General features: G+C 43.1%; 1 protein-coding gene across 9 annotated transcripts in view; it reads right to left on the bottom strand.

Moving 5' to 3' along the window:
• Eya1 (EYA transcriptional coactivator and phosphatase 1) overlaps positions 1–12,495 on the bottom strand; it is a 142,342-nt gene that overhangs the window by 10,154 nt on the left and 119,693 nt on the right. For 8 of the 9 annotated variants that reach the window (XM_085835710.1, XM_085835709.1, XM_021155483.2 and 5 more), the window contains 5 exons: positions 8,258–8,316; positions 7,981–8,141; positions 6,986–7,100; positions 6,762–6,883; positions 3,073–3,173 (listed from right to left, as the gene is read on the bottom strand). In XM_085835710.1, the coding sequence (XP_085691836.1) occupies positions 3,073–3,173; positions 6,762–6,883; positions 6,986–7,100; positions 7,981–8,141; positions 8,258–8,316 (558 nt within the window). Of the gene's footprint in view, positions 1–3,072; positions 3,174–6,761; positions 6,909–6,985; positions 7,101–7,980; positions 8,142–8,257; positions 8,317–12,495 lie in introns of those variants that run through there. The other variant, XM_085835721.1, reaches the window with a different exon arrangement.

Here is a 12,495-nt window from a genome sequence, read left to right on the forward strand (position 1 = left end):
CATTTGAGGCTCTAATGAGATATTAAAGGGAGTGCCTGAAAACAAGGGACTATGAATGGAGTTTTAGAGCTGGTGACCTACATTCCCTCTTTGGAACAAAGATCTTCCTACAGTGTGTGTAGCCATCTTCATTCACGTCCCTCCGCTGATGTTGTCTATGTATTTATCTTATATGTAAGATGGTGGCTTTCTACTTTCCCCCTATAAGGAGGAAACTAAGTTAGATATTAAATATTCTCTCCTTCTGGGCACATCTTTGCTCTGAAGATACTCATTATATGTCATCAATTCTCATGTCTCTCTTTCTCTACCTTCATATATGGAGAACTACTATTTAAATGCTGGTTTCTTTTAAAGACTAGCTCAACTACTGTCTTTAAATGAATGTTTAGTTACTCTGGGTGATTATAAACTGATGGTGTCTGCACCTTTTGCAACATATAAGAACCTGATCTTTTTGAAAGCTGAATTTTTTTTTTTTACACGTACAGGCAGGTTACAAGGTCCAAGGATTTTCCTTTTTGTAAATCTTACCACATACATTCACCCACTATCATCAAAGTAAAACTAAGATGATTCATAAGTAAAAATCCAAAGAAAATGTTCTTTCTCTAATTTCTTTTTGATGTTAAAAAACACATCCAAAGAAAAATTGGGAAGATAATCCTAACTGCTCTTTGAAGATAGAAAATACCATCTCATTACACCTTTGAACTGTAGTGTCAGCTCAGGAGCTCCTGCTTGCCACACTGTGCTTATTTACCAGGGCTCTCCATCTGAGAAACATCTCAGAAAGACCTATGAAGGACCCACCTCAAGTGGGATTTTACCTGTGGTTTTGCATCTTATGGAAAACACAAAAGCCACACTATGTTAACGTTCTCCTGAAATTACCATTTGGAAAGCCCAGCTTGGAGGGTAGTTGGAACGCTGACTTGGACATAGGAGCACAGAACCCTGGAGTCTCTCTCCCAGGCTCTTCCAGCCACTAGGGGGTTCTGGCCTGGGAATTCTACAAGCTTTCCAAGGAAGAGAACTTGAGTTTCAATTTCCTATCTACCATTCTTCCTCAGCCCTCTGGACTGAGTTTGGGGTATTCTAATTTAGTTCTGGGCTGACAAATGTACCCAGGACCAGTCAGGACTTGACACTGGTGAGATGGGACAATCAACAAGGTTTGTTTGATGCTCCTACTAAGCACTAGTAGGCCAAGTTGTGTGTATGTTTCCATCAGCACCAGGCACCTCAGTGGCATCTTCTGTCACTGACAGAGAGAGGGCCAGTGCCTGCGCTCTGGTTAGAATTCAGAGGTATCTGAGATAAAGGAAGCCATCTTCAGAGACAGATGAAAAGGGTGCTACATGTCACACCTGGCAGTCAGTGCTACATCTGAGACCTGGCTGGACCTTGGTGTGCCATTTCTAGTACTGACTGGAAAAGGGCAGGACTGAACTGCTGTGTCTATTATGGCTCTGAAAGAAGACCTCTGTGAATGAATTTGTGGGGAAAGAAGGGAACTTTAATCACCTCATGATAGAATGTCCTTGAAGAAACATGGAGTACAACTGTACCAAGATTTAGAGACATACAGAGAAGTTGAAGATGGAGTCTCCAACAAAAGTTTTCCACCCCAAGATCATATTCAGTCACCAAAACAGACATTCGTAATTATATTTGTAATCCTAGCTGCCATCTGCTCCTTTATGAGACTCACAAGTCTTAAGGAATCTAATTGATCAAAGAGGCTGTGATTATGCTCATTGGGAAAGAGGCTAAAATGAAAGGAAAAGCTTAAGACACTTGCTCAAAGTCGCAGAATGGACAGACAATGAAGCTGTAAATCCAATGTGGGTTAGATTAGCATCCAAACTCTTGGCACTGTGTATCTCCACTTAAAGCACAAGTGAGCACCACAAGAAGGGAAAATAGCCTAGGAACACAAGATGTTTGCATGGCATGAGTTTTGAGAAATGAGCCTGACAATAACAAAAGGATGTTATTATTAATATTTAATAGTGTTAAAATATTCTGGGGGAAATGAGGGCGTGTGGTAAAAGAGAGGGGTTAATGGTTTGAATGTGTTTTCCAACATTCACATGTTGGAGATGAAACCTCAATTTTTCATGGTGATATTAATGGAAGGTGAGAACTGTTGGCCATAATTAGGATTAGTTAGACTGAGCTCATGATGTTGAGTAGGCAATATGTGTAAAAGAAGGACTGTGACATTAGTGAATTTCTACAGTGATGAAGACAGTCCGTGCCCTGTGTCCACAGGGGATGCCCCCCTGCCACCTTATGATGTAATAAGAGGGTCCTCATCAGACATTGATGCCATACTCTCCAAAGTTGTAGCTCTAGAACTGAGCCAAATACATCTCTATTCTTTATAACCTATCCAACTTCAAGCATTTTTCCATAGTAACAGAAAATGGACTAAGGTAGCAGGTCACCAGATGAATGGGTGGATGAGGGAGACAGACCAGAATGGCAAGTTATAATCAGATTCTGAAGACCTCAAGTGTCAGGTAAGGAAGGGGGTCCTGTCCTTTAAGAAGCACAGTGAAATGCCAAAGGAGATGGTTTCTCCTAAGGTAATGATAGGATTACAGAAGCACACACCAGCAATGGTGAACAGGGCATGGTTCCAGAAAGCTTTTATACTCATATCCAAGGCTCGCTCCTTTCCAGCACTCCAAGCAAGGCAGATGCCCTCTGGGACAGAAAATTATTTCATCTTGCATGCCGGCTTGGACTGTCAGCAAGCATCTTTCCAAAGTGATGCTTGAGAGGGATTGGGTAACAAGATGTGAGTCACCTGACAATGTCCTATATGCCAGAAATAAGGACAGTATATGTCCCCTGGGTTCTGCAACATTGCTGCGATGCTAAGCCAGCTTTTCTGACCAACTACCACTTGAAAAGCTCACTCACATCTGTAGGGTTCTTCACAGCCCCCTCCCCGTGTTTACAATTCTCCACATTTCATCGTCTGTGGTACAAATTGCCATGGGTAAAAGGAGCCAATATTGAGGACTGAAGCTGCAGACAGCATCCTCTGGGGAGGCTTACCTTTTTTGCCCCTTGCTCTTCTTCCACACCATCTCCTATGACAACGTATACCACTTTCCTTCCAAACCTTTGGATTATCCTCTCAAAACAGCTTTCCTTTCCTAGTGGATAAAAGCAAGTTACAGAAAGTATACTTTGATGCTAGGAATCCTTAAGTAGACACTCTGTCCATGCTTCCGACTCAGCTCTATCCAACCCAGGGAAACACGTCGAGCCACTTGAGCAATATGAAGACAGCACAATGTACTAAAGGTTGTGAATTCATTAGCAGCATGTTGGCTGTTTTTCGAAAATTAATGGCCTGAGACACATGAAGTCAGGCTAGCTATCAATGTGGCCTAACACAAAATCACAAACTTACTGAAGTTCTGAGGTTTTGCTTTGTTTTTAGTTCCATTGCACAATTAATAGCTTGAACTTTGAAACACCATGTCTCAAAGCCAAAATGTTGGGCAGCCTGGTTTAAATAGACTTTTCCAAAGATCTTAATGATACAAACATATGAATGTGTGTCCATATACATGTGCCTGAGTGTATGTGTGTGCACGCTAGTGTACTGAGTTATAATAAAAATTCTTTCCCTACAAGCTGAGACTAAAAGGCATATAATTCTAGCAGTCTATTTTAGCTTAAAAAACTTGTTATATTAAGCCAAATCAAACAAGATCAGTGCAAGTGACTTAAAAACAAAAATAACCAAACTTAGTAATTGAACCCTTGCTGGTCCAGAGAAAGACACACAAAGCCTAATGTCTTTGCTTAAAAATATGCTATACATATCTTTATCCTCTTAAACAACTGTCGGATACCGTGCTTATGGGTAGTACAACAAGATTGTGGCCACCTCACCCAGCCATCTTACACCCAACCAAGCACTTTCCTAGAGGAAAGCAGGATCCAGGCAACAGAACACCGTTATCTGTCTATTATCTGTCTATTATCTTTCCAATGTCAGGCCTTCCTCTGGGCTAGGCTGTCAGCACATCTCTGTAGGTAATGCTGGCATTGTTTCTTCTCACAGAGGAGATCGGTGTCTGGGTCTCGGCTGCCAATAAGGTCATTTGAATGGACAAAGGGACAGTTGATAGTTCTCAAACATGAATGGCTGAGCAGGGCCTGCACCTCTTTCAAATGAGGATCAGATAGATCCATGAACAAATTGCTTGTTTGCTTAAACAAATGTCTGCTTTATATTTGTATTTTGCACTAAAATCTTTCATTTGCATCTGACAGAATGTAATATGGCCAGCCTTGGTCAAAGACTCCTTTCAATGCTTTAGTTGCCCACTAAACTGTGAAATTTTAAATCACTTTAAGAAACAGACTTTTTCCTCTGAATGGGAAAATGCTTTCATGTTCTGCAAAGCTGAATTCTTTCTGACTTGTATAGAAAGGAATATTAAATTGCTATGTAAATGTGAACAGGGTTTTCTTTGTTTTGTTTTTAATTTTTTTTTTTTTATTATAGTGTTAGGGATCAGGCCCAGAGCTTTTCACAGGTTAGGCTGATTTTCCCTGAGCTAATCTCACAACTCCTTAGAGGTTATTTAAGGGTGAAGTTTTGGTGGAAAAAATAAAAAGTCTTGCTTGTATACTGTCATCTACAGGTTTCGTTGCAAACTTTGGGTTATATAGATTTTTTTTTGCACTAAATATTGAAAAGCTTAAGTTGTCAGCCTGTCTATAGTGACCCCCACAGTCATTTCACTTGATGACAGTCAGCAATAGTCACAGGTCTTTCAATCCCTACTTTGCTTACAAAAACAGAACAAAACATAAGATTATTTTTAAAAGGAGCTTGTTTTTATTATTTTTCATTAAAAAAAGTTTTAGCTTAAGAAGCATGAGTTGTTCTTAGACATTGAATCGGCAGATTTTTTAAAATGGTAGGCTCAGCTGCCCAGGCTCCATGCATTCCTGTCACGGTAACCTTGTTTTCCTGGTTAACATGGCAGTGTTGACCCAGCTGCCTATAAGAAACTCTATGGCCTCCCCAGCCTCTTCCAATGCACAGATGTTTATCCATTTCATGCGAACCCATTTTCTGAGTACATACACATTTTCTAAGTGTATAAGGAACGCTGTACACTGTAATCATTGTGGTGAAAAAGAAACAAAGGGCCCCAGGAATGTTTTAATCTGGTAGAACATTCACATTACAAACAAATAATTGTTTAGTGACCACTGAGCAAAAGCTTTGAAGGCTACGGGAAGATGGAAGTCAGAGCTGAGGGAACTGCTTCTGCTCTTTTGTCTTTAGATGGAGTCAGCAGCCAGCATCAGCCTCCTTTGTACTCTGAGGATACCCATACTTTTTTCTGTCTCACAGGGAATACCCAGGGAATTAATGTGTGCTCAGGGCTGTTCACAGGCAGCGTTTCATGAGCACCTCAGGAGAGCCACTCAGAGACCTCATTAGCATATCTGCTCCATAAGCATTCTTATTTGTCCTTCTCTACCTGGTCCACACTGACCTCTGTTTCCTCCTGGCCAGGAGCAACAGCTTCTAGAGCCCTGCACACAGCCAGGCATTTAGCAGGATGTCTCCTTGTGGAGAGGAGTGCAGATTAGAGTGACCCTAGGCTTGACTCTCAGCCATTTACCCAAACAACTTAAGCCTGGGTGCTTATGTTTCCTCATTTGTAAAATGTAAAGATGAATATGCAAATTGGCTAGTACAGTTTTCCACATCCAGTGCCTGCCCGCTGGAGGCTCATTTGCATATTGTTGTCATAATGGCTCATGGGTAGTTCTTTGCTCCTCTTGAGAACAAGTCAGGACTTCTCATCCTTTTCCTCCTTAGTTTATTATATTCTAACTACACATCAGACGCCCCTCCCAAGTGTGTATTCTCTGGTAGGAAGCTTCTTTTTCCTATCTTTCCAGAATTAAAATGAAAAATCAAGTTTTTATACATATTGAGCTAAAACCAACAAAACCCCACTTCCAGTAAAATAGAGAAAACTATTCTGAAGCGTTTATTTCCACTTTGTATGGGTTTGTATTAACTTTTGCTTTAACTTACAAAATGCTTGTTGTACTGGCTGGTTTTGTGTGTCAACTTGACACAAGCTGGGGTTATCACTGAGAAAGGAGCTTCAGTTGAGGAAATGCCTCCATGAGATCCAGCTGTGGGGTATTTTCTCAATTAGTGATCAAGGGGGAAAGGCCCCTTGTGGGTGGGACCATCTCTGGACTGGAAGCCTTGGGTTCTATAAGAGAGCAGGCTAAGCAAGCCAGGAGAAGCAAGCCAGTAATGAACATTCCTCCATGGCCTCTGCATCAGCTCCTGCTTTCTGACCTGCTTGAGTTCCAGTCATGACTTCCTTGGTGATGAACAGCAGTATGGAAGTGTAAGCTGAATAAACCCTTTCCTCCCCACCTTGCTTCTTGGTCATGATGTTTGTGCAGGAAGAGAAACCCTGACTAAGACACTTGTGTTCAAAGTTATCTAAAAGACTAAATCCAATCGCTCAGAACTGATGTTAAATCATTTGTAGGTTGAATGCCCAGCCTTTACCTTCTCCAGCAAAGTTTTATCATTCAGCTGTGTGGGTTATATTTGATATTCCTCATTACCCTTCCCTTTTTCTGATGAACAAGGATTCTGAAGATAAGCTTCATTCAGCATCTTTCCATTCACACTGGCCTCAAGGATGACCAGTAGGTAAAAACCATAAAGAGCTTACCTATTTTAGTTGCACTGTAAATATTTTCTATTGGAAACACAATTCCTAATCCATATAGCAGGACTTTTGCCAATGCTGGGATGAGCTGGGTAGTTGTTACTAAAATATTCACACAGTTCGTCCTATGAGAACACAAAGAAGGAAGAACTGTTGACAAATAAGTCTTCAAGATAAGCAAGCCTGAGCAATGCCCACTGCCCAGCCCATGCCCACGGGGGCCTCACCGGGAGTGGATGAGGGAGAGGGCCTTCAGGGCCAGGGTCAGCCAGGAGTCTGTGAGTGCCTCAATCTCAGCCCTCAGCTGGAGCCAGGCTTCCCTCTTAGCTGGGCCAAGCAGACCTGAGGGGTAGAATGATCATGAAACCCATATCCTCACCCACATGACCATGCAGATTCATAAAGAAGAAACAGACCATTAATTATCATTCATTTGCAAATGTGTGCTTAGTTTTCAGGGACTATGTGTGCCCCTGGACATTCCCAGATCCCCATCTTTCAGTGGACAATTTCTAACCATGGACTATGGGGACAAGTTGACTACCCTTCCGGTTCTAGGGTGAGTGACAGTCCTTGGTGTGCTTAGGGACAGTGTCTTGGCATGCTGTCTGACTCTATGGAATGATGTTTCTCCCCCCAGACCTAGTTCTGGTTCCTGGCTGGAGGAAGGCACATATTTAATATGCACATATTTTCCAGCCATACTGGAAACAGCCCCATCGATGTATCTGCCATTATATTAACTGATTGTTATTTCCTTTATATTTAAGCCACTTTGACCACCATGAACTATGCTGAAAAAACTCAGGCTAACACAACACAGGACAGGAAACAATATTATAACCCATCTTGTGTTGTGGACAAGGTTTGTTTGGAAGGATCACTGAGTGTTGAAAAGGTCAAGGAGCTGACCCCAGGTCACTGCAGGCCACCCCAGGTCACTGCAGGCCACCTCAGGTCACTGCAGGCCACCCCCATATCACTGCAGGCCATCCCAGGTCACTGCAGGCCACCGCAGGTCACTGCAGGCCATCCCATGGCACTTGGCAGCCAGGGCAGCTGGTTCTAGTCTTATGTCTGTTATAAAGTTGTAGTAGAATTTAATCAGTTAGATAAAACTGTCCGTATTCTATTATACCCAACAGTGTGGCCCCAGAGTGAGTGGCACTTTGTAGGTGTACACTCCTAGCCCAGCCCACTGAGGCCTCCGCCAGCCACTTGCCTCCCACGTTGTTTTTGTAGGTGTTGTAGATCTCTTTTACTCGTCTGTAGCGGAAGGCCAGTTTCCGCATCCAGTCCACACCACCTCGGACACCAGTTGCCAGGCATAAATTAGCACTGGTGGCTGCAGCAGGAAAGCCATCTGTTCCAAAGTTGTATGTGCTATTTAGATGCAAGAGAAGGCCGGAGTTAATCAAACAGAAAATTCATCTTAATTGCTGAGTAATTAAACTCTTTTAACAGAGGACCACTCAGTCTGTGCACCAAGGCTCGCTCACCTCAGGTCCTGGCCATTGTCGTCTGATGAAACATCATCTATATGGACTTGGTCACACTCCTGAAATGCAATTTAAATTGTGTGTGTTAATTTTTAAGAAGGACCTTTAAAAAGGAACCCAAAGCAGTCATAAAAAAAAAAAACACCATAATTGGTATTCTTTTCAACTATACCCATCAGTAGGCGGCAGTCTTGTTAAATTGGCATTTTTACCTGTTTGGGAGCCCTTTTCTACAAGAAATGAGCACTGTCATCAAGGACTACTGTTGCTCAGCTTCAGAAAACACATTTTTGTGTTTAGAAAGGAAAGTGATTGAAAACAATTAGCATGTGTGTTCCATAAACCTCAGGTACCTAAACACACAATACTGCTCAAAGCTTGATTCAGAGAGTGCTTGGCATAACTAAAACCAGACATTTTGGTAAATGCAACATGCTAGAAAAATTAAACCTGATGCTAACTGCCAATGAAATTATGACCTTTGATTGCTTGCCGAACCACACACCAACAGGGCCTGAGGCAAGGGTGCCGAGGAGCCAGACAGAAAATCTGTTACTGGTTTACCATTCACTCGAGAGAGATGTGAGTTTTATTCTCTCTCTCTCTCTCTCTCTCTCTCTCTCTCTCTCTCTCTGTGTGTGTGTGTGTGTGTGTATGCACCCACATGCTCAGGATTTAAAAAAGCGTGGATGACCTCAAAACTAAATAAAAATAGTCAAGCCATATCGTGTGTTTTTCCCAAACATTTCCATGTTATTTTTACTGTTTTCCTAGCACTGCATGTTCATGGTAAGCACTGGATTTATTATGCTGTTGCAAGCAGGCTAAGATAGGCACTATTCAGAACACCTAGTCACAATCATGGGCTGGAGCTCAGCTCCACAGGACACAGGGCCCCGTTTCTGCACCTGTTCATAATGAAACAGCAGGGAGCATCCTCCTGCTGAGTCCCCAGCCCTCCTGCTGTGTGTGTCCCCAGCCCAGGGGTGATGGTGGGAAGCAGCAGTCCCCTGTCAACAGGAGCGATGAATAAGGACATAGCGATTTAGAACTAGAGATGGTGTCCAGCACAGAAGCAGGTAATTCTTACACTTGGCTTGCTTTTATGTGTTGGTCACATCTCTGCCATTTTATCCAGTTTTCCATATGGACCTTAGGATACTTATTTCCATTAGAGTTTTAGTTAAAAGCTCTTACTAGAAGAAGGCTCTGCAGACAAAGCTCTAGCCGGTTTCTGACAACGTTAGCCAGGTAAAATCTAGGCCCTTTCTGCCAGTCGGCAAATTCAGCTAGGCCACAAAACAGCAGCACACCATAGTAATAGAAGGTAGTTTCTTCATGCTGCGGGCTCCTTCTGGACAAATCCTCCTCTCCATGGGTTTGTGAGGAAGGCAGCAGGAGACAGAAGTGGAGAGAAATTCAAACCAGCTGTTCCTTCTCAGAATTAAAAAGGTGACCCGCCCCCAACCTTTTCCCAAGGCATCTATTTTGCAGGCAGCCCTCTCCCAGCAAGCAGAGAGTTCCAAGAAGGCGACTTTGGCCTTGTAACCCTTCTGGGCTCTCCTGAGGTCTGTGACCTCAGATAAGAAAAAGGAAAAACAGGGCTCAGAGCCCATTCTAGGGAAATCCAGCAAGCACCTTCCTTCTCAGCACTAACCATTAAGTCCTAGTCTAGAAGACAGAATCATTGTTTGTTAAACAACCTAATTCCAGCTCTACAGGGGTTCTGAATCAGGAAAAGAGATTTCAGATCCTTATCAAGCAATGCAGTTTTTATGCGCCCCCCCCAACCTCCCACACCCCCAGTAAGCAGAGGAGGAAAAAAGACTACAACCCCTAACATAGCTTCTCTCTGTCTTGGGAAAATCAGGAACTAGCTGAGGAAAAGATGTGTGAAAAAGTGGGTGGATGGGAGAGTCAAAAATTCTAAAGTGGAGGACTCCATAGCTAGGGATGGGAAGGTTTGTCTGCAAAGCAGGGTGTAAGGAGTCTGTCTTAAGCCGATTCCGGTTTAAATTCCCACCCTCTGAGAAGTGAGCTAACATGGTTGATGAGCCATTGTTGCCATAGTTTTCCAGACCCATGCTTTGTTTCTCTTGTTACCTGTATTTAAGACTCATTGTTCCAGGTTGGACTCCAAGTGAAGACTTGTTTAGTATCTTTTCAAGGTAATCAAAAGTCAATAGTTTCAGGCTTTTCCCTCCAGGAACAGATAATCTTCAAGGAGGCTTGGTTAAAACAAAACCTCTTCTTTCTCCAACAATGACCTCCTTATCAGGAGAAGTTTGTAGAATGATTTTAATAGAAAGAGGTTTTTAAAAATCAAGAGTGCTCTTAATTGTTCTCTGTTAGCACATTTAGACATGAAAAGCCTATTACTGTTTAATGAGCAACAGAACAATAAATTAGTGCTATAAGCACAAGTTATAGAGAGGCCATGAAAAGCATCCATTTACTTTTGAGACTGTGAACTTGTAATTAATGAGTCATGTGATCACTGCTCTGTATTACACATAAAACATTTGATTTGGAGGGCTTTGGGCGTGGCTAAGTGGTAGCTTCTTCTAAGTACCTGTGAAGTCCTAGCGAACCCCTACCAATATCACACACAGACACACACAGACACACACACACACACACACACACACACACACACACACACGCAAAATAAAATACAAAAGGTTCCAAAGACTCTCAGAAGCCTAGAGAACACCAAGAGGCTGCAATGCCCAGCAGCGTGCCATGTGTTGACTTGTCCTGCAGCCATGTGTTGACTTGTCCCAAGCAAGTTCCCTACTAAACTGGAACCCACACCTTCATGCCTATTTCCTGAAACTTGGTGTCCCTAGGATGAACCTCATTCCTCTCCAGTTTCAGAAGGTGTCCCTGGATGTCACGGCCTCTGAAGCCTGAGGAGTGTTTTCAAAGAATCTACTAGGTATTCATTATCACTTGGGGTGCTTGCTTTTTAATTTCCAAATCTTTAAAGAGCTAGATAACAGACGGAGACGTTCAGCTGGGAGTGTGTCCTCCAGCACCTGAGGCAAGCAGGCCAAGGCTTTGAGACTGCTTACTTCTTCCAGCCTACAGGTCAGATGTGTAGCCTCCTCCATTCACCACAACCTCCAGCCCTCTATGTCAACACCAGGAAGACCCTTAAATGATTGACATGTCAGAGGGCCATGGTCCGGAAGGAGACTCAATCCCACATAAGTTATTATGTCTTTACCAGGTTACAAAGTCCACCTGGCATGTGGTGAGCATGTGGTTTTAGCATGTTACACTGACAACCGGCACACTGTGAGTGGGGAAAAATAGGAAGGCCAAGAATACAGGTTAAGTTACCATCTCAGCAGAGGAATGGATACAGGAAATGGGGTACATTTACACAATGGAGTACTACTCAGCTATTAAAAACAATGAATTTATGAATTTCCTTGGCAAATGGATGGATCTAGAGGATATCATCCTGAAAGAAGTAACCCAATCACAAAAGAACTCACATGATATGCACTCACTGATAAGTGGATATTAGCCCCAAAACTTAGAATTCCCAAGGTACAATTTGCAAAACACATGAAACCCAAGAAGAAGACAGACCATAGTGTGGTTATTTCTATCCATCTTAGAAGGGGTGAACAAAACACCCATGGAAGGAGTTACAGAGACAAAGTGTGGAGTAGAGACTGAAGAAATGACCATCCAAAGACTGACTTACCTGGGGATCCATCCCATTTACAATCACCAAACCCAGACACTATTGTGGATGCCAACAAGAGCTTGCTGACAGGAGCCTGCTATAGCTGTCTCCTGAGGGGCTCTGGCAGTGTCTGACAAAGGCAGAAGTGGATGCTCACAGCCATCCATTGGACTGAGCACAGGGTCCCCAATGAAGGAACTAGAGAAGGACCTAAGGAGCTGAAGGAGTTTGCAGTCCCATAGGAGGAACAACAATATGAACTAGCCAGTACCCCCAGAGCTCTCAGGGACTAAACCACCAACCAAAGAGCACACATGGTGGGGCTCATGGCTCAACAGCAGGGGCTGAGCTGGGCAGAGAGCAGCTGTCTGAGGTGTGGGGATGGGCCCACCAGCCCTTAACTAACCTGTCATGTCTTTCAGATAAACACTAACAAGCAAAGAACCCAGGTTTCTGCTTCCTCTGCTTTCTTCCCACTGGGATTACAGAGGACTAAGAGACATACAATAAGCAACGTGCAGGCACTGATGGGGACCTC

Source organism: Mus caroli, unplaced genomic scaffold, assembly GCF_978045245.1.
Source record: "Mus caroli unplaced genomic scaffold, Mus_caroli_1 scaffold_1, whole genome shotgun sequence".
In the NCBI taxonomy this organism is placed as follows: domain Eukaryota; kingdom Metazoa; phylum Chordata; class Mammalia; order Rodentia; family Muridae; genus Mus; species Mus caroli.